This window comes from Pleurodeles waltl, chromosome 2_2 (assembly GCF_031143425.1).
Source record: "Pleurodeles waltl isolate 20211129_DDA chromosome 2_2, aPleWal1.hap1.20221129, whole genome shotgun sequence".
Lineage (NCBI taxonomy): Eukaryota > Metazoa > Chordata > Amphibia > Caudata > Salamandridae > Pleurodeles > Pleurodeles waltl.
In genome coordinates, this window is record NC_090439.1 from 1,192,754,601 (window position 1) to 1,192,775,342 (window position 20,742).

Genomic DNA, 20,742 nt, shown 5'->3' on the forward strand with positions numbered 1-20,742 from the left:
ATGCTTTGTTGGGCACAGATGTGCCCAATTCTGCATAAGCCAGTCTACACCGGTTCAGGGACCCCTTAGCCCCTGCTCTGGCGCGAAACTGGACAAAGGAAAGGGGAGTGACCACTCCCCTGACCTGCACCTCCCCTGGGAGGTGTCCAGAGCTCCTCCAGTGTGCTCCAGACCTCTGCCATCTTGGAAACAGAGGTGCTGCTGGCACACTGGACTGCTCTGAGTGGCCAGTGCCACCAGGTGACGTCAGAGACTCCTGCTGATAGGCTCCTTCAGGTGTTAGTAGCCTTTCCTCTCTCCTAGGTAGCCAAACCCTCTTTTCTGGCTATTTAGGGTCTCTGTCTCTGGGGAAACTTTAGATAACGAATGCATGAGCTCAGCCGAGTTCCTCTGCATCTCTCTCTTCACCTTCTGATAAGGAAACGACCGCTGACCGCGCTGGAAGCCTGCAAACCTGCAACATAGTAGCAAAGACGACTACTGCAACTCTGTAACGCTGATCCTGCCGCCTTCTCGACTGTTTTCCTGCTTGTGCATGCTGTGGGGGTAGCCTGCCTCCTCTCTGCACCAGAAGCTCCGAAGAAATCTCCCGTGGGTCGACGGAATCTTCCCCCTGCAACCGCAGGCACCAAAAAGCTGCATTACCGGTCCCTTGGGTCTCCTCTCAGCACGACGAGCGAGGTCCCTCGAATCCAGCGACGCTGTCCAAGTGACCCGCACAGTCCAGTGACTCTTCAGCCCAAGTTTGGTGGAGGTAAGTCCTTGCCTCACCTCGCTGGGCTGCATTGCTGGGAACCGCGACTTTGCAGCTACCCCGGCCCCAGTGCACTTCCGGCGGAAATTCTTCGTGCACATCCAAGCCTGGGTCCACGGCACTCTAACCTGCATTGCACGACTTTCTAAGTTGGTCTCCGGCGACGTGGGACTCCTTTGTGCAACTTCGGCGAGCACCGTTTCACGCATCCTCGTAGTGCCTGTTTCTGGCACTTCTCCGGGTGCTACCTGCTTCAGTGAGGGCTCTTTGTCTTGCTCGACGTCCCCTCTCTCTGCAGGTCCAATTTGCGACCTCCTGGTCCCTCCTGGGCCCCAGCAGCGTCCAAAAACGCCAAACGCACAATTTGCGTGTAGCAAGGCTTGTTGGCGTCCTTCCGGCGGGAAAACACTTTTGCACGACTCTCCAAAGCAAGTGGGATCCGTCCACCAAAGGGGAAGTCTCTAGCCCTTTTCGTTCCTGCAGAAACCTCAGCTTCTTCTGTCCAGTCGAAGCTTCTTTGCACCCGCAGCTGGCATTTCCTGGGCATCTGCCCATCTCCGACTTGCTTGTGACTTTTGGACTTGGTCCCCTTGTTCCACAGGTACCCTAGATTGGAAATCCACAGTTGTTGCATTGCTGGTTTGTGTCTTTCCTGCATTATTCCTCTAACACGACTATTTTGTCCTTAGGGGAAATTTGGTGCACTTTGCACTAACTTTTCAGGGTCTTGGGGAGGGTTATTTTTCTAACTCTCACTATTTTCTAATAGTCCCAGCGACCCTCTACAAGGTCACATAGGTTTGGGGTCCATTCGTGGTTCGCATTCCACTTTTGGAGTATATGGTTTGTGTTGCCCCTATCCCTATGTTTCCCCATTGCATCCTATTGTAACTATTCATTGTTTGCACTGTTTTCTAAGACTATACTGCATATTTTTGCTATTGTGTATATATATCTTGTGTATATTTCCTATCCTCTCACTGAGGGTACACTCTAAGATACTTTGGCATATTGTCATAAAAATAAAGTACCTTTATTTTTAGTATAACTGTGTATTGTGTTTTCTTATGATATTGTGCATATGACACTAAGTGGTACTGTAGTAGCTTCACACGTCTCCTAGTTCAGCCTAAGCTGCTCTGCTAAGCTACCATTATCTATCAGCCTAAGCTGCTAGACACCCTATACACTAATAAGGGATACCTGGGCCTGGTGCAAGGTGCAAGTACCCCTTGGTACTCACTACAAGCCAGTCCAGCCTCCTTCAGTTATGGAGAGAGCTATTGTTTATGAAGACACCGGGAAGAGTTGGGTCGCTGTGTTATAATGTAAATTGTCTGCTCTGGAGTTGCATATTGGGTTGTGAAGAGCTGCTGATGAAGTTGCTTTGATGATGTAAATAATGGGTAAAAGGGCCTTAGGATGGGTTATGTAGAAAGCTGTAGTTTATGAAGATACTGGGGAGGGTTGGGTATCTGTGGGATGCTGTAGAATATCTTCTATGGAGTTGCAGGTTGTGCTGTGACGGGCTGATGATATATACATGGGTTAAGTTGCTTTGATGATGTAGATAAGGCGTGAAAGGGTCTGTGGAGGGATGCAGGGTTGGGGCAATGTTCTGTGCAGGAGTTAAGGATGGGTTTGAGGGTGGAGAATCGCCAGAAGGGCCGAGAAATATGGAGCTGCACACAAGTGGTGCAGGAGAGCTGTGCCAATTGCTGCAGTAGTATGTTACTGGGGCTGGTGTGTGACACAGCTAAGATAAAGGTTTCTGAGCTGGAAAACTGTGGTTGTTTGTAAATACGCAGGTCATTTTGAATGACTCTCCTCAGGTAGATGTGCTAAAAAGCTGTAGTTTCAGTGCAGTGTGCCTCAGTGAAGGCTACCCGGGTGCGGATCCCATTTACAGCTTAAAACGCAAACAATCTAAGCTTGAGAGGTGTGCTTGAGAGGTCGCTGGCAATCCTTGTGATGATTGAGACAGCATAGGAAGGTTCTCCTGTTTCGCGCTCTCTCTCCAGGTCACCGCACCTAAGGCCAGATTTAAAGAAAAGTGGCGCAGCGCAGTGCTGCACCGAAATTGGCAGTGTTGCGGTGCTTCACTTTAGAAATGCAGGGATGCTCCATATTTAAGGGAATACGGCGCACCCTTGCGATTCCTCCTGCACTGATGCTAAATTTAGCTGCAAGCGCCAAAGCAGGCATCCTTGCACCATCGTGCAAGGATGTCTGCATTGACAGGGTTAATTGTTTATGTGTGGGGAGGTGTCCCTTCCCGCACATAAACAATCACTAATGGCGTTTTGGCACTTCAGTGCGTGCTGCACAATGCAGTACACACAGAAGTGCCAAAGCTCTATTTTAAAATGATTGTTTATGTGCAGAAAGGGACACCTTCCCGCACATAAACAATAATCTCTGGTGTTTGCTTTTTCTATGCGTACGGCAGAATGTAGCACACATAGAAAATCAAACATCTAGGAGGAATAAAAGTATTCCTCCTCGTTGCTCCCTGATAACACTACCGCTGGGGGTGGCGTTAGATTTTGGCGCTGCCTCAGGTTTACGTGATTTCATAAACCTGAGGCAGCATCAAAATGCAATGGGTGTTGCTGTAGCATGCCCACAGCAACACCCATTGCACTCCCTTTCCACGCACAGGGCTGCGTGGGAAGGGGCCGTATGTACTGGGTGGCATTAAGCCACAAAAGTGGCTTAACGACCCCTTGTAAATACGGGACTGTGCTTAATGCCACAGGAGCGTCACAAAAAGTACAGCCCCTTATTTTCAAATTGAAAATACTGTGCAGCCGTAGCAGTGCAAATAACATTTTGCAGCCCAAGTCTCCCAAAAATCACCCAACGCAACTCTTCTCGACAAAACGAGCCCAATGCCCACCACCAGAAGAGAAAAACAAGCATGTGCAATCCAATAGGTCTTGCATTTCCTTGAGTTAGAGATATTGGCATTGTAAATTCATAACTGGACTTTTCTTGCCACATAAATTGGTCAACCGTGCTGCATAATTTTGCCTTTTCCTGCCATATAATTCCAGTGGCCCTGCATAGAACTAAAGCACTTCCATTTACCTACTTCCTGTGTCTGCAGCAAAAAAGGGTTTATGCTTTGTTGACCTTGCGTGGCCTGAGAAAGCAGGGACAGGAGTTCTTGCAAGCAGTGTAGTGTGTTATGTTTGTGTGTGTTTGTCTCACTGGTAAGTACTTTAGGATTTAAGGCACAAGGGACAGCATGTTTAGGGTTCTCGTTACTGAAACATGATGCAGCCTTCCCATGTTATGAAATAATGCAGCAGGAGGTCAGTTCGGCAATCATTAGTATTAAGGGAAAACATGTATTCATTTTAGAAATCAGTATTGCAAATTATACCTCAGGAGCCCTGTTAAAATCAGCAGTGATGTACTTTTAAGGGCAGATGTTGTAAGGATCATGGCTGGACCACAGCAGACTCAAACGTCCTGCACCAGTTCCACACATTCTCAGCATCCCTCGGGGGTAATCCTTGGCTCAGGTGTTTGCTTACTCAGTGGCGCACATCAACCCACACATAAGGAGACATCGAAAAAGTGCGTCTGCATGCATATCGTTGCAGCACAGATAAGAAAATAATTGGAGAGAACATTTATTGTAAGCACCAATAAGGCGCACCCTTTAATTACATAAATTATTATGTATTTAAGTGATATTTCAGAAGCTGCAGAGGGTGAAGGGCTGGCTCCAGTCAGAGGTGAAACCACCCAGGGTGGCGCGGACAGGGCTGGTTCCTCCCTGGAACGAGGCTGCAGACGGTGGAGGGCGGGCTCCAGTCAGAGGTGAAACCACCCAGGGTGGCGCTGACAGGGCTGGTTCCTCCCTGGGATGAGGCCGCAGAGGGTGGAGGGCGGGCTCGAGTCAGAGGTGAAACCGCCCAAGGTGGCGCGGACAGGGCTGGTTCCTCCCTCGGATGATGGTGCAGAGGGTGGAGGGTGGTATCCAGTCAGAGGTGAAACCACCGAGGCTGGCGCATACAGGGCTGGTTCCTCCCTCGGATGAGGCTGCAGAGGGTGGAGGGCACAAGTCCTTGCATCATTACTTACAGCATCAGTTCACTGGACCAGAAGACACAGGCTTTTTATTCTGATAATTGTCCATTCAGTAACACCCCCCTCTCCCTAACACACCCGCAGGGAGTCAAACCTACATCGTATACTTCAGGATTGTACTTTGATGGGGTTGAAATGGCATTTTACCACTGGGTTTCTTTTTCTTGTGCATTCATGTCACTGGCTGTCTTGCACACGTCTGAGCTGCTCTGAAACGTTCTCTTTTCTAGTTTGATATTTCATATAGCGCCGACGTAGCTTCAAGGAGCATTTAGAAATAGCACTGTTACTGCAAGGGTAACATCTGAAACACGAGGTGCCCCATTGAACATGACGTGTGTCTCACTACAAGGCAGTCCAGCCTCCTACATTTCTGTGTTACTGGGGGAGTACCGTAGACCCCGATGTACGGAGGGTCCCAGATATTTACAAAATGGATATTCACCCCTTGATGCAGAGTGAGATGGGATTAGAAATTCTCAGAATGACAAGTCTCTTGGGCTGAAGCCACCATCAGGGCCCAAGCTTTGAAGGTCAGTACCTGAGGCCCTAAAGCGCTCACCTCCCTGTGGCTTGGTGTGGGCGACACTCACGTGAACCATGTAGTTAGCATGTGCATGTACTGTTCGTGTGCTGGGAGCTGCGGGGCATGCACTATGGGGTATGTAGGCAATGGACAAGAGTCGGGAGGAGGCGAACACAGAGCATGTTTTATTCATATTATTGAGCACCAAGGATGGACTTCCTGTGTATCAATGCACCCACGATTATCGTGCACCCCCAGAAACCCATTCCCCAAACATGCACATGGACACGGAAACAATCAGTGATCAGTAAACAGTTTGTTAAGAGCACGTGGCCTTGTCTTCTGATGGTGCACTGGGACCCCCCGTTGTCCACCAGCATCCTCTGGACCATGGCGATCAGCGCCTCTTATCCCTGATTCCCCCGACCGTCCTATGAAGCATCTCAGGGGTGTAGTGGGAGCCCGCGTTGTCCACCAGCATCCTCTGGACCATGGCGATCAGCGCCTCTTATCCCTGATCCCCTCCTCTGCAGTCTCACACATCTCCGTGGCCTAGCGGGAGCCCCCTTTGTGCTGCAGCGTTATCTGCTTTATGATCTCCTGCTCCCGTCTCCGGAGCTCCTTCTCTGCGCTCTCAAACATCGTATTGGTGTGGTGGGAGCCCCCGTTGTCGTTCACCATCCCCTGGACCATGGAGATCAGAGACCCCACCTGCTGCTCCCGCTCGGGTTCCGGAGCCCGGTTATCGAAGCCCAGGTAGCGGCCCCCGCAGACCCGGATCAGCTCTCCAAGCCTGGGGTCTGAGGCTCGGATGAACTCTTCCAAGGCCATTCCCTCACATTCCAGCTCTTTCATCCGTGTGAAAAGCACCAGCGAGTACCTCAGGGCCTCTTTCCCGAACAGAGCCTGGATGCTTCGGATGCCTTGCGCCTCTTCTGGGCTGAAGCGGCCGACCTCAATCACCAGCACGAAGGCATGGGGGCCGGGGGCCGACATCACCGCACACTGAGCGACCTCCTGAGCAACCACTGACTCTGGAACCCCGGGGTCCAGCAGTCGGAAGGTGTCCAGGACCATGATCTTCTGGCTGTTCCTTGCACAGGAGCTTTTCTTGCATTCACCCGTCACTGAATTACTAGACGGTTTGGAGACAAACTCTCTGCGCCCCAGGATGGTGTTTCCAGTGGCACTTTTCCCCGCTCCCGTCCTCCCGACCAGGACCAGCCTCAGCTCCGGATTCACTGTGAAGAGAAGAGAGCACAGGTCACACACAGATCAGAGGGCACAGCTCACACGCAGGTTAGAGTTTTCAGTTCAGACACAGGTTAGAGTGTGCAGGTCACACAGGTTAGAGTGCGCAGGTCAGAGTGCACAGGTCACACACAGGTCAGAGTGCACAGCTCAGAGTGCACAAGTCACACACAGGTCAGAGTGTGCAGGTCACACAGGTTAGAGTGCGCAGGTCAGAGTGCACAGGTCACATACAGGTCAGAGTGCACAGGTCACACACAGGTCAGAGTGCACAGCTCAGAGAGCACAACTCACACACAGGTCAGAGTGCGCAGCTTACACACAGGTCAGAGTGCGCAGGTCACACGCAGGTTAGAGTGCGCAGGTCACACACAGGTCAGAGTGAGCAGTATAGGAGGCTGGCCTGGCTTATAGTGGGTAAATTGTGGTACTTACACCTTTTTCCAGTTATCCCTTATTAGTAGAATAGAGGTGTTTCTAGCAGCTTAGGCTGAAATAGGAGACATGCAAAACTCCTACTATACCACTTATATCATGTGCACAATATCATAAGAAAACACAATACTCTGAGTTACTAAAAATAAAGGTACTTTATTTTAGTGACAATATGTCAAAAGTATCTCAGAGGATACCCTCACTTAGGAGGTAAATAATATACACAAATTATATGTACACAAACCCAAAACAGGTAAGTAACAGTAAGAAAAGTAGTGCAAACAATGTAGAATCACAATACGATGCATTAGGTAGACATAGGTCTAGGGTCAACACAAACCATATACCCCAAAAGTGGAATGCGAATCACGAATGGACCCCAGACCTATGGGAGGTTGTAGAGGGTCGCTGGAACTGTAAGAAAACAGTAAGGGTGTCCAAGATACCCAACCGCAAGACCCTAGAAAGTAGGAGTAAAGTTACCCTACTACCCCAGAAAGACACAATAGTTGTGATAGGGGATTCTGCAAGAACCACAAGCACCAGCAAAACACTGAAGATGGATTCCTGAACCTGAGGACCTGTAAAGCAAGGGGACCAAGTCCAAGAGTCACGAAAGTGTCCAGGGGGGGCAGGAGCCCAGAAAACCCCGGATGAAGGTGCAAAAGTGCTGCCTTTGGGTGTAAGAAGCTGAAGATTCTGCAACAACAAAAAGATGGGGGTTGAAGATGTCCCACCGTGTGCTGGATGTTGCAGAAGTGTTTCAAGGCAGAAATACCACAAACAAGCCTTGCTAGCTGCAAGAGTCGCGGTTAAGGATTTTGGGTGTTGCTGGGGACCAGGAAGGACCAGGATGTCGCCTCTTGGAGGAGGAGACAGAGGGGGCGCTCAGCAACTCAGAGAGCCCCCGCAGAAGCAGGTAGCATCCACAGAAGTACCAGATCAGGCACTTAGGAGATTTGTGAACTGGAGATGACCTCAGAGTCACAAAGAAGGGTCCCACAACGTCAGAGTCCAACTCAGAGGGTTGAGCACTGCAGGACGGAGTGCTGGAGACCCAGGCTAGGCTGTGCGTAAAGGAATACTTGGAGAAGTGCACAGAAGCCGGAGCAGCTGCAAATCATGCAGTACAAAGGTTTGCAGTCTAGCGTGGGGAGGCAAGGACTTACCTCCACCAAACCTGGACTGAAGGATCACTGGACTGTGGGGGTCACTTGGATATAGCTCCTGTGTTCCAGGGACCAGGCTCGTCAGGATGAGAGGGGACCCAGAGGACCGGTGATGCAGTCTTTTGGTGCCTGCGTTACCAGTGGGAAGATTCCATCGACCCATGGGAGATTTCTTCTTGGCTTCCAGTGCAGGGTGAAGGCAGACAGCGCCCAGAGCATGCACCACCAGAAAACAGTCGAGAAAGCCATCAGGATGAGGCACTACAATGTTGCTGGTAGTCGTTGTAGGAGGCTGGACTGGCTTGTAGTGAGTACCAAGGGGTACTTGCACCTTGCACCAGGCCCAGTTATCCCTTATTAGTGTATAGGGAGTCTAGCAGCTTAGGCTGATAGATAATGGTAGCTTAGCAGAGCAGCTTAGGCTGAACTAGGAGACGTGTGAAGCTACTACAGTACCACTTAGTGTCATATGCACAATATCATAAGAAAACACAATACACAGTTATACTAAAAATAAAGGTACTTTATTTTTATGACAATATGCCAAAGTATCTTAGAGTGTACCCTCAGTGAGAGGATAGGAAATATACACAAGATATATATACACAATAGCAAAAATATGCAGTATAGTCTTAGAAAACAGTGCAAACAATGTATAGTTACAATAGGATGCAATGGGGAAACATAGGGATAGGGGCAACACAAACCATATACTCCAAAAGTGGAATGCGAACCACGAATGGACCCCAAACCTATGTGACCTTGTAGAGGGTCGCTGGGACTATTAGAAAATAGTGAGAGTTAGAAAAATAACCCTCCCCAAGACCCTGAAAAGTGAGTGCAAAGTGCACTAAAGTTCCCCTAAGGACAAAGAAGTCGTGTTAGAGGAATAATGCAGGAAAGACACAAACCAACAATGCAACAACTGTGGATTTCCAATCTAGGGTACCTGTGGGACAAGGAGACCAAGTCCAAAAGTCACAAGCAAGTCGGAGATGGGCAAATGCCCAGGAAATGCCAGCTGCGGGTGCAAAGAAGCTTCTACTGGACAGAAGAAGCTGAGGTTTCTGCAGGAACGAAAAGGGCTAGAGACTTCCCCTTTGGTGGACGGATCCCCCTCGCCGTGGAGAGTCGCCGAAAGAACGCCAACAAGCCTTGCTAGCTGCAAATCGTGCGGTTAGCGTTTTTGGACGCTGCTGTGGCCCTGGAGGGACCAGGAGGTCGCAAGTTGGACCAGGAGAGAGAGGGGACGTCGAGCAAGACAAAGAGCCCTCTCAGCAGCAGGTAGCACCCGGAGAAGTGCCAGAAACAGGCACTACAAGGATGCGTGAAACGGTGCTCACCCGAAGTCGCACAAAGGAGTCCCACGTCGCCGGAGACCAACTTGGAAAGTCGTGCAATGCAGGTTAGAGAGCCGTGGACCCAGGCTTGGCTGTGCAAAAAGGATTTCCGCCGGAAGTGCACAGGGGCCGGAGTAGCTGCAAAAGTCGCAGTTCCCAGCAATGCAGCCCAGCGAGGTGAGGCAAGGACTTACCTCCACCAAACTTGGACTGAAGAGTCACTGGACTGTGGGGGTCACTTGGACAGAGTCGCTGGATTCGAGGGACCTCGCTCGTCGTGCTGAGAGGAGACCCAAGGGACCGGTAATGCAGCTTTTTGGTGCCTGCGGTTGCAGGGGGAAGATTCCGTCGACCCACAGGAGATTTCTTCGGAGCTTCTGGTGCAGAGAGGAGGCAGACTACCCCCACAGCATGCACAAGCAGGAAAACAGTCGAGAAGGCGGCAGGATCAGCGTTACAGAGTTGCAGTAGTCGTCTTTGCTACTATGTTGCAGGTTTGCAGGCTTCCAGCGCGGTCAGCAGTCGATTCCTTGGCAGAAGGTGAAGAGAGAGATGCAGAGGAACTCGGATGAGCTCTTGCATTCGTTATCTAAAGTTTCCCCAGAGACAGAGACCCTAAATAGCCAGAAAAGAGGGTTTGGCTACCTAGGAGAGAGGATAGGCTAGCAACACCTGAAGGAGCCTATCACAAGGAGTCTCTGACGTCACCTGGTGGCACTGGCCACTCAGAGCAGTCCAGTGTGCCAGCAGCACCTCTGTTTCCAAGAAGGCAGAGGTCTGGAGCACACTGGAGGAGCTCTGGACACCTCCCAGGGGAGGTGCAGGTCAGGGGAGTGGTCACTCCCCTTTCCTTTGTCCAGTTTCGCGCCAGAGCAGGGCTAAGGGGTCCCCTGAACCGGTGTAGACTGGCTTATGCAGAATTGGGCACATCTGTGCCCAACAAAGCATTTCCAGAGGCTGGGGGAGGCTACTCCTCCCCTGCCTTCACACCATTTTCCAAAGGGAGAGGGTGTAACACCCTCTCTCAGAGGAAGTCCTTTGTTCTGCCATCCTGGGCCAGGCCTGGCTGGACCCCAGGAGGGCAGATGCCTGTCTGAGGGGTTGGCAGCAGCAGCAGCTGCAGTGAAACCCCAGGAAGGGCAGTTTGGCAGTACCAGGGTCTGTGCTACAGACCACTGGGATCATGGGATTATGCCAACTATGCCAGGATGGCATAGAGGGGGCAATTCCATGATCATAGACATGTTACATGGCCATATTCGGAGTTACCATTGTGAAGCTACATATAGGTAGTGACCTATATGTAGTGCACGCGTGTAATGGTGTCCCCGCACTCACAAAGTTCAGGGAATTGGCTCTGAACAATGTGGGGGTACCTTGGCTAGTGCCAGGGTGCCCTCACACTAAGTAACTTTGCACCTAACCTTTACCAGGTAAAGGTTAGACATATAGGTGACTTATAAGTTACTTAAGTGCAGTGTAAAATGGCTGTGAAATAACGTGGACGTTATTTCACTCAGGCTGCAGTGGCAGGCCTGTGTAAGAATTGTCAGAGCTCCCTATGGGTGGCAAAAGAAATGCTGCAGCCCATAGGGATCTCCTGGAACCCCAATACCCTGGGTACCTTAGTACCATATACTAGGGAATTATAAGGGTGTTCCAGTAAGCCAATGTAAATTGGTAAAAATGGTCACTAGCCTGTTAGTGACAATTTGGAAAGAAATGAGAGAGCATAACCACTGAGGTTCTGATTAGCAGAGCCTCAGTGAGACAGTTAGTCACTACACAGGTAACACATTCAGGCACACTTATGAGCACTGGGGCCCTGGGTTACCAGGGTCCCAGTGACACATACAACTAAAACAACATATATACAGTGAAAAATGGGGGTAACATGCCAGGCAAGATGGTACTTTCCTACACAACCCCCCCCCCCAAACGAAGGACAATAAGACTAGCCATGACCTGATGAGTCTTCATTGTCTAAGTGGAAATATCTGGAGAGTCCATCTGCATTGGAGTGGCTACTCCCAGGTCTATGTTCCACTGTATAGTTCATTCCCTGTAGGTATATGGACCACCTCAACAATTTAGGATTTTCACCTTTCATTTTATTAGCCAAAGTAGAGGTTTGTGGTCTGTCTGAACAATGAAGTGAGTGTCAAACAGGTATGGCCTCAACTTCTTCAGTGCCCAGACCACAGCAAAGGCCTCCCTCTCAATGGCAGACCAACGCTTTTCTCTAGGGGTCAACCTCCTACTAATAAAAGCAACAGGTTGATCCTGGCCCTCAGAATTAAGTTGTGATAGGACTGCCACTACTCCTAATTCAGATGCATCAGTTTGGACATAGAATTTTTTAGAGTAACAAGGGCTTTTCAGGACAGGTGCAGAGCACATGGCCTGCTTCAGCTCCTCAATAGCTTTCTGACAGTTTGCTGTCCATAATACCTTTTTAGGCATTTTCTTGGATGTGAGGTCATTAAGAGGGGCTGCAATGGAGCCATAGTTCTTAATGAACCTCCTGTAATACCCAGTGAGGCCTAGGAAGGCTCTCACCTGAGTCTGAGTGGTAGGGGGAACCCAATCAATAATTGTTTGGATTTTCCCCTGAAGTGGTGCAATCTGTTCCCCACCAACAAGGTGTCCCAGATAAACCACCTTACCCTGCCCTATCTGGCACTTTGAAGCCTTGATAGTGAGGCCTGCCTTTTGCAGGGCCTCCAAAACTTTCCATAGGTGGACCAGGTGATCATCCCAGCTGGAGCTAAAGACAGCTATATCGTCCAAATATGCTGCACTGAAATCTTCCAGCCCTTGCAGGACTGTGTTCACCAACCTCTGAAAAGTGGCAGGTGCATTTTTCAAACCAAAAGGCATTACAGTAAACTGGTAATGTCCTCCAATGGTTGAAAATGCAGTCTTAGGTTTAGCATCTTCTGACAATTTGATCTGCCAATACCCTGCAGTCAAGTCAAAAGTGCTTAGATACTTGGCAGATGCCAGTGTATCTATGAGCTCATCTGCCCTGGGTATAGGGTGAGCATCAGTTTTGGTTACTAAGTTGAGACCTCTATAGTCTACACAAAACCGCATTTCCTTCTTTCCATCTTTGGAATGGGGTTTTGGTACCAGTACCACAGGAGAAGCCCATGGACTGTCAGAGTGCTCAACCACTCCTAGTTCTAACATTTTCCGGACCTCTTGCTTTATGCAGTCCCTGACATGGTCAGGCTGCCTACAGATCTTACTTTTGACAGGCAAGCTGTCTCCAGTATCTATAGTGTGCTCACACCAAGAAGTGGTACCTGGCACAGTAGAGAATAGTTCAGAGAATTGATCTAGGAGATTTATGCAATTGTCTTTCTGCTCAGCAGTAAGACAATCAGCCAAAACTACACCTATGTAGCTATGATGTGAGACAAAACTTCCAGCTCCACTGGTGTAGGTTCTGCACAGGGAGGGAATTCTTCTTCCTCAGAAGTAGAATCCACTGTAGAGGGAGGGATAGTAGGAAGTGGTTTGCTTCTACCAGCCCTAGCTTTAGGGAGCACTTGGTCCATTGTTCCAGGATCCAAGCTTCCCTGTCCTTTTTGCTTTTTGGCCTGAGCCCTTGTCAAAGCAAAAATATGCCCTGGGATGCCCAGCATTGCTGCATGGGCCTCCAACTCCACATCTGACCAAGCTGATGTCTCCAAATAATTCCCTAATAGACAGTCTACAGGTAAATCTGAAGCTTCCACAACTTTCTTTGGACCAGTAACCCCCCCCCAGTTGAGATTTACAACAGCCATGGGGTGGCTAAGTGTGTTGTTGTGAGCATCGGTTACTTGGTACTGGTGACCAAGTAGGTGTTGTTCAGGGTGGACCAGTTTCTCTATGACCATAGTCACACTGGCACCAGTGTCCCTGTAGGCCTGAACCTCAACACCATTTATTAGGGGTAGCTGCTTGTACTTATCCATATTAAGGGGATAAGCAACTAAGGTGGCTAAATCAATAGCCCCCTCAGAGACTAACACAGCCTCTGTGGCCTCCCTAACAAGGCCAACCCCAACTAAGTTACCAATAGTGAGCCCAGCTACTCCCTTGGATTGGCTATTAGTAGGTTTGCTCCCACCACCACTGCTATTAGTAGGGACACTACGTGTAGCAGTAGGGGTTGTAGTGGTAGGAGGCTTGGTGCCTTTCTTTGGACAACTGGGATCTGTTGTCCAATGGCCTTTTATTTTACATAAATAGCACCATGGTTTCTTTTCCTTGTTCTGATTAAAAGAGGATTTGGGCCCACCACCCCCACCAGAGTGTTTTTGTGGGCCTGATGAAGACTCATTTTTAGATTTGTCCCCACCCTTGTCAGAAGACTTACCATCCTTCTTTTTGTTGCCATCGTTGTCACCCCCTGTATGAACTTTTCTGTTCACCCTTGTTCTGACCCATTTGTCTGCCTTCTTTCCCAATTCTTGGGGAGAGGTCAGATCAGAGTCCACCAAGTACTGGTGCAACAAATCAGACACACAATTATTAAGAATATGCTCTCTCAGGATCAAGTTATACAGGCTGTCATAATCAGTAACTTTACTGCCATGTAACCACCCCTTCAAGGCCTTCACTGAATGGTCAATGAAATCAACCCAGTCTTGTGAAGACTCCTTCTTGGTCTCTCTGAACTTTATCCTGTATTGTTCAGTGGTTAAGCCATAACCATCCAGGAGTGCATTCTTAAGAACTTGAAAATTATTAGCATCATTTTCTTTCACAGTAAGGAGCCTATCCATACATTTTCCACTAAATGATAGCCATAGGATAGCAGCCCACTGCCTTTGAGGGACATCCTGTACAACACAGGCCCTCTCAAGTGCAGCAAACCACTTGTTAATGTCATCCCCCTCCTTATAAGGGGGAACTATCTTGTGCAGATTCCTGGAATCATGCTCTTTTGCAGGATGACTATGGGGAATACTGCTGCTGCCACCATGGGTTTCTAAACCCAGTTTCTGTCTCTCCTTCTCTACTTCTAAAGTCTGTCTATCCAAATCCAGCTGTTGCTTCTTGAGCTTCAGTCTGGTTTGTTCTACTCTCAATCTATTGAGCTCCCTTTCTAACAATCTGTCATCAGGGTGGGTGGGAGGGACATGCCTTGAAACAGAAGTATGGTGAGAATGGACAGAAGGAGACCTGTCCCTTACAGAGGCCACCCTAACAGCTTGGCTAACAGAAACATCACTACCTGTATGGTGAGAATAAATGCTTTTGCTATGATGTGAGACAACACTATTTGTATGGTGTGGCTCATCATCATTACCAACTATGCTAGACTGTCTAGTAATGGGCAGGCTAGGAAGTTTCTTTCCAGAATCTTTTCCTGGGGGAGTCCCTGGATCAGATTGAGAACCATTAGCTACTATTTCAACAGATGGGGCACTTCTAGCCTTATCCTGTTCTCTAAGCATGTTAATTAACAGTTCTAAGGAAGGATTCTTCCCTACACTCAAACCTCTCTCTATGCAGACTCCTTGCTCCTTTCCAGCTAAGGTGATCATATGCAAGTTTGGACAGATCAACATTTTGGCCTGTGCCAGACATTTTTTGAGAGAGTTAAAGTGATATTAAAAGATAAAAAGTTTGTCAGAGCTTTTAGAAAGACAGAGAAAAAAAAACTTTTAAAACTTTTTAGAACTTTTTAGAAAGTTAGAAGTACTTTTCAGCACTTAGAAAAGAGTGAAAAGAGGAAATGCTACAAGGTCACATAGGTTTGGGGTCCATTCGTGGTTCGCATTCCACTTTTGGAGTATATGGTTTGTGTTGCCCCTATCCCTATGTGTCCCCATTGCATCCTATTGTAACTATACATTGTTTGCACTGTTTTCTAAGACTATACTGCATATTTTTGGTATTGTGTACATATATCTTGTGTATATTTCCTATCCTCTCACTGAGGGTACACTCTAAGATACTTTGGCATATTGTCATAAAAATAAAGTACCTTTATTTTTAGTATAACTGTGTATTGTGTTTTCTTATGATATTGTGCAAGTGACACTTGTGGTACTGTAGTAGCTTCACACGTCTCCTAGTTCAGCCTAAGCTGCTCTGCTAAGCTACCATTATCTATCAGCCTAAGCTGCTAGACACCCTATACACTAATAAGGGATAACTGGGCCTGGTGCAAGGTGCAAGTACCCCCTGGTACTCACTACAAGCCAGTCCAGCCTCCTACATTGGTTGTGCAGCGGTGGGATAAGTGCTTTGAGACTACTTACCACTCTTGTCATTGTACTTTTCATAAGAGAAAAATATACAAAACAAGTTCAGTGTGTGTACACATAGCTAAAAAGTTTTGCATTTCCTCTTTTCACTCTTTTCTAAAGTGCTGAAAAGTACTTCTAAACTTTCAAAAAGTTCTTAAAGTTTTTTCTGTCTTTCTAAAAAGTTCTGAAAACTTTTTTCTCTTTTTCTATCACTTTAACTCTCTCTAAAAATGTCTGGCACAGGCCAAAATGTTGATCTGTCCAAACGTGCATATGATCACCTTAGCTGGAAAGGAGCAAGGAGTCTCTGCATAGAGAGAGGTTTGAGTGTAGGGAAGAATCTTTTCTTGGAATTGTTAATTAACATGCTTAGAGAACAAGATAAGGCTATAAGTGCCCCATCTGTTGAAAAAGTACCTAATAGTTCCCAATCTGATTCAGGGTCTCCCCCAGGAAAAGATTCAGGAAAGAAACTTCCTAGCCTTCCCATTACAAGGCAGTCTAGCATAGTTGGTACTGAGGTGGAGTCACATCATACAGATGATGTGCTCTCACATTACACAGTCAGCCAAGCTGTTAGGGTGGCTTCTGTAAGGGACAGGTCTCCTTCTGTTCATTCCCATCATACCTCTGTATCTAGGAATGTCCCTCCCACCAACCCTGATGACAGAATGTTAGAGAGGGAACTCAATAAGTTGAGGGTGGAACAAACCAGACTGAAGCTTAAAAAGCATCAGCTGGATTTGGATAGACAGTCTTTTGAACTAGAGAAGGAAAGACAGAAGTTGGGTTTAGAAACCCATGGTGGCAGCAGCAGTATTCCCCATAGTCATCCTGTAAAAGAGCATGATTCCAGGAATCTGCACAAGATAGTTCCCCCTTACAAGGAGGGGGATGACATTATCAAGTGGTTTGCTGCACTTGAGAGGGCCTGTGTTGTACAGGATGTCCCTCAAAGGCAGTGGGCTGCTATCCTATGGCTATCATTTAGTGGAAAAGGTAGGGATAGGCTCCTTACTGTGAAAGAAAATTATGACAATAATTTCCAAGTTCTTCAGAATGCACTCCTGGATAGTTATGGCTTAACCACTGAACAATACAGGATAAAGTTCAGAGAGACCAAAAAGGAGTCTTCACAAGACTGGGTTGATTTCATTGACCATTCAGTGAAGGCCTTGGAGGTGTGGTTACATGGCAGTAAAGTTACTGATTATGACAGCCTCTATAACTTAATCATGAGAGAGCATATTCTTAATAATTGTGTGTCTGATTTGTTGCACCAGTACTTGGTGGACTCTGATCTGACCTCTCCCCAAGAATTGGGAAAGAAGGCAGACAAATGGGTCAGAACAAGGGTGAACAGAAAAGTTCATACAGGGGGTGACAAAGATGGCAACAAAAAGAAGGATGGTAAGTCTTCTGACAAGGGTGGGGACAAATCTAAAAATGAGTCTTCATCAGGCCCACAAAAACAATCTGGTGGGGGTGGTGGGCCCAAATCCTCTTTTAATCAGAACAAGGAAAAGAAACCATGGTGCTATTTATGTAAGATAAAAGGCCATTGGACAACAGATCCCAGTTGTCCAAAGAAAAGCACCAACGCTCCTACCACTACAACCCCTACTGCTACCCCTAGTGTCCCTACTAATAGCAGTGGTGGTGGGAGCAAACCTACTAATAGCCAATCCAAGGGAGTAGCTGGGCTCACTATTGGTAACTTAGTTGGGGTTGGCCTTGTTAGGGAGGCCACAGAGGCTGTGTTAGTCTCTGAGGGGGCTATTGATTTAGCCACCTTAGTTGCTTGTCCCCTTAATATGGATAAGTACAAGCAGCTACCCCTAATAAATGGTGTTGAGGTTCAGGCCTACAGGGACACTGGTGCCAGTGTGACTATGGTCATAGAGAAACTGGTCCACCCTGAACAACACCTACTTGGTCACCAGTACCAAGTAACCGATGCTCACAACAACACACTTAGCCACCCCATGGCTGTTGTTAATCTCAACTGGGGGGGGTTACTGGTCCAAAGAAAGTTGTGGTAGCCACAGATTTACCTGTAGACTGTCTACTAGGAAATGATTTGGAGACATCAGCTTGGTCAGATGTGGAGTTGGAGGCCCATGCAGCAATGCTCGGCATCCCAGGGCATATTTTTGCTTTAACCAGGGCTCAGGCCAAAAAGCAAAAAGGACAGGGAAGCTTGGATCCTGGAACAATGGACCAAGTGCTCCCTAAAGCTAGGGCTAGTAGAAGCAAACCACTTCCTACTATCCCTCCCTCTACAGTGGATTAAACTTTTGAGGAAGAAGAATTCCCTCCCTGTGCAGAACCTACACCAGAGGAGCTTGAAGCAGATACTGCTGAGCTTTTGGGTGAAGGGGTGCCTGCCAGAGAGGAGCTGAGTGTGGCACAGCAAACCTGTCCCACATTAGAGGGTCTAAGACAGCAAGCTGTCAAACAGGCTAATGGGGATGTCAGTGACTCTCACAGAGTTTACTGGGAGGACAACCTCTTGTACACTGAGCATAGGGATCCTAAACCTGGAGCTGCCAGAAGATTAGTGATTCCTCAGGAGTACAGAAAGTTCCTCCTAACCCTGGCACACAACATTCCCCTAGCTGGGCATCTAGGACAAATGAAAACTTGGGACAGACTTGTTCCCCTGTTTCATTGGCCTAGAATGTCTGAGGACACAAAGGAATTTTGTAAGTCCTGTGAAACCTGTCAAGCCAGTGGCAAGACAGGTGGCACCCCAAAGGCACCCCTTATTCCACTGCCTGTGGTTGGGGTTCCCTTTGAAAGGGTAGGGGTTGACATAGTTGGCCCCCTTGACCCTCCTACTGCTTCAGGCAATAGATTCATCTTGGTGGTAGTGGACCATGCCACAAGATACCCTGAAGCTATTCCTTTAAGGACCACTACAGCTCCTGCAGTGGCAAAGGCCCTCCTGGGAATATTTTCAAGGGTGGGCTTCCCAAAGGAAGTAGTATCAGACAGGGGAAGCAATTTCATGTCTGCATACTTAAAGGCCATGTGGAAAGAGTGTGGTGTGACTTATAAGTTCACTACACCCTATCATCCACAAACAAATGGACTGGTGGAGAGATTTAACTAAACTCTCAAAGGCATGATTATGGGTCTCCCTGAAAAACTCCGCAGGAGATGGGATATCCTTCTACCATGCCTCCTTTTTGCCTACAGGGAGGTACCCCAGAAAGGAGTGGGCTTCAGCCCCTTTGAACTTCTTTTTGGACACCCTGTTAGGGGTCCACTCACACTTGTAAAGGAGGGTTGGGAACAACCTTTAAAAGCTCCTAAGCAGGATATTGTGGATTATGTACTTGGCCTCAGATCAAGGATGGCTGAGTACATGAAAAAGGCCAGTAAAAACCTTCAGGCCAGCCAAGAGCTCCAGAAGCAATGGCATGATCAGAAGGCTGTTTTGGTTCAGTACCAACCAGGGCAGAAAGTGTGGGTCTTGGAGCCTGTGGCCCCAAGAGCACTCCAAGATAAATGGAGTGGTCCCCACACAATTGTTGAGAAAAAGGGTGAAGTCACCTATTTAGTTGACTTAGGCACTGCAAGGAGTCCCCTTAGGGTACTCCATGTAAACCGGCTGAAACCCTACTATGACAGGGCTGATCTCACCCTGCTCATGGCAACTGATGAGGGACAGGAAGAAGACAGTGATCCTCTACCTGATCTCTTCTCTTCCACAGAACAAGATGCTCTTGTGGAAGGTGTAGTTTTGGCTGATTGTCTTACTGCTGAGCAGAAAGACCATTGTATAAATCTCCTAGATCAGTTCTCTGAACTCTTCTCTACTGTGCCAGGTACCACTTCTTGGTGTGAGCACACCATAGATACTGGAGACAGCTTGCCTATCAAAAGTAAGATCTATAGGCAGCCTGACCATGTCAGGGACTGCATAAAGCAAGAGGTGCAGAAAATGTTAGAACTAGGAGTGGTTGAGCACTCTGAAAGTCCATGGGCTTCTCCTGTGGTACTTGTACCAAAACCCCATTCCAAAGATGGAAAGAAGGAAATGCGGTTTTGTGTAGACTATAGAGGTCTCAACTTGGTAACCAAAACTGATGCTCACCCAATACCCAGGGCAGATGAGCTCATAGATACACTGGCATCTGCCAAGTATCTAAGCACTTTTGACTTGACAGCAGGGTATTGGCAGATCAAATTGTCAGAAGATGCAAAACCTAAAACTGCATTTTCAACCATTGGAGGACATTACCAGTTCACTGTGATGCCTTTTGGTTTGAAAAATGCACCTGCCACTTTTCAGAGGTTGGTGAACACAGTCCTGCAAGGGCTGGAGGCTTTCAGTGCAGCATATTTGGACGATATAGCTGTCTTTAGCTCCAGCTGGGATGATCACCTGGTCCACCTATGGAAAGTTTTGGAGGCCCTGCAAAAGGCAGGCCTCACTATCAAGGCTTCAAAGTGCCAGATAGGGCAGGGTAAGGTGGTTTATCTGGGACACCTTGTTGGTGGGGAACAGATTGCACCACTTCAGGGGAAAATCCAAACAATCATTGATTGGGTTCCTCCTACAACTCAGACTCAGGTGAGAGCCTTCCTAGGCCTCACTGGGTATTACAGGAGGTTCATTAAGAACTTTGGCTCCATTGCAGCCCCTCTTAATGACCTCACTTCCAAAAAGATGTCTAAAAAGGTTATTTACACTGCACTTAAGTAACTTATAAGTCACCTATATGTCTAACCTTTACCTGGTAAAGGTTAGGTGCAAAGTTACTTAGTGTGAGGGCACCCTGGCACTAGCCAAGGTGCCCCCCGGTCCCTTGGGTCTCCTCTCAGCACGACGAGCGAGGTCCCTCGAATCCAGCAATTGTGTCCAAGTGACCCCCACAGTCCAGTGACTCTTCAGTCCAAGTTTGGT

At 48.0% G+C, this 20,742-nt stretch overlaps 1 protein-coding gene across 1 annotated transcript in view; it reads right to left on the minus strand.

Annotated features, from left to right (window-relative positions):
• Window positions 1-4,458: 4,458 nt before the first annotated feature.
• The window catches only part of LOC138275227 (verrucotoxin subunit beta-like), a 426,431-nt gene continuing 410,147 nt past the window's right edge, over window positions 4,459-20,742 (minus strand). The window contains exon 4 of the mRNA XM_069219075.1: window positions 4,459-6,622. Within this exon, the coding sequence (XP_069075176.1) occupies window positions 5,934-6,622 (689 nt within the window). The 3' untranslated portion in view covers window positions 4,459-5,933. The remainder of the gene's footprint in view (window positions 6,623-20,742) is intronic.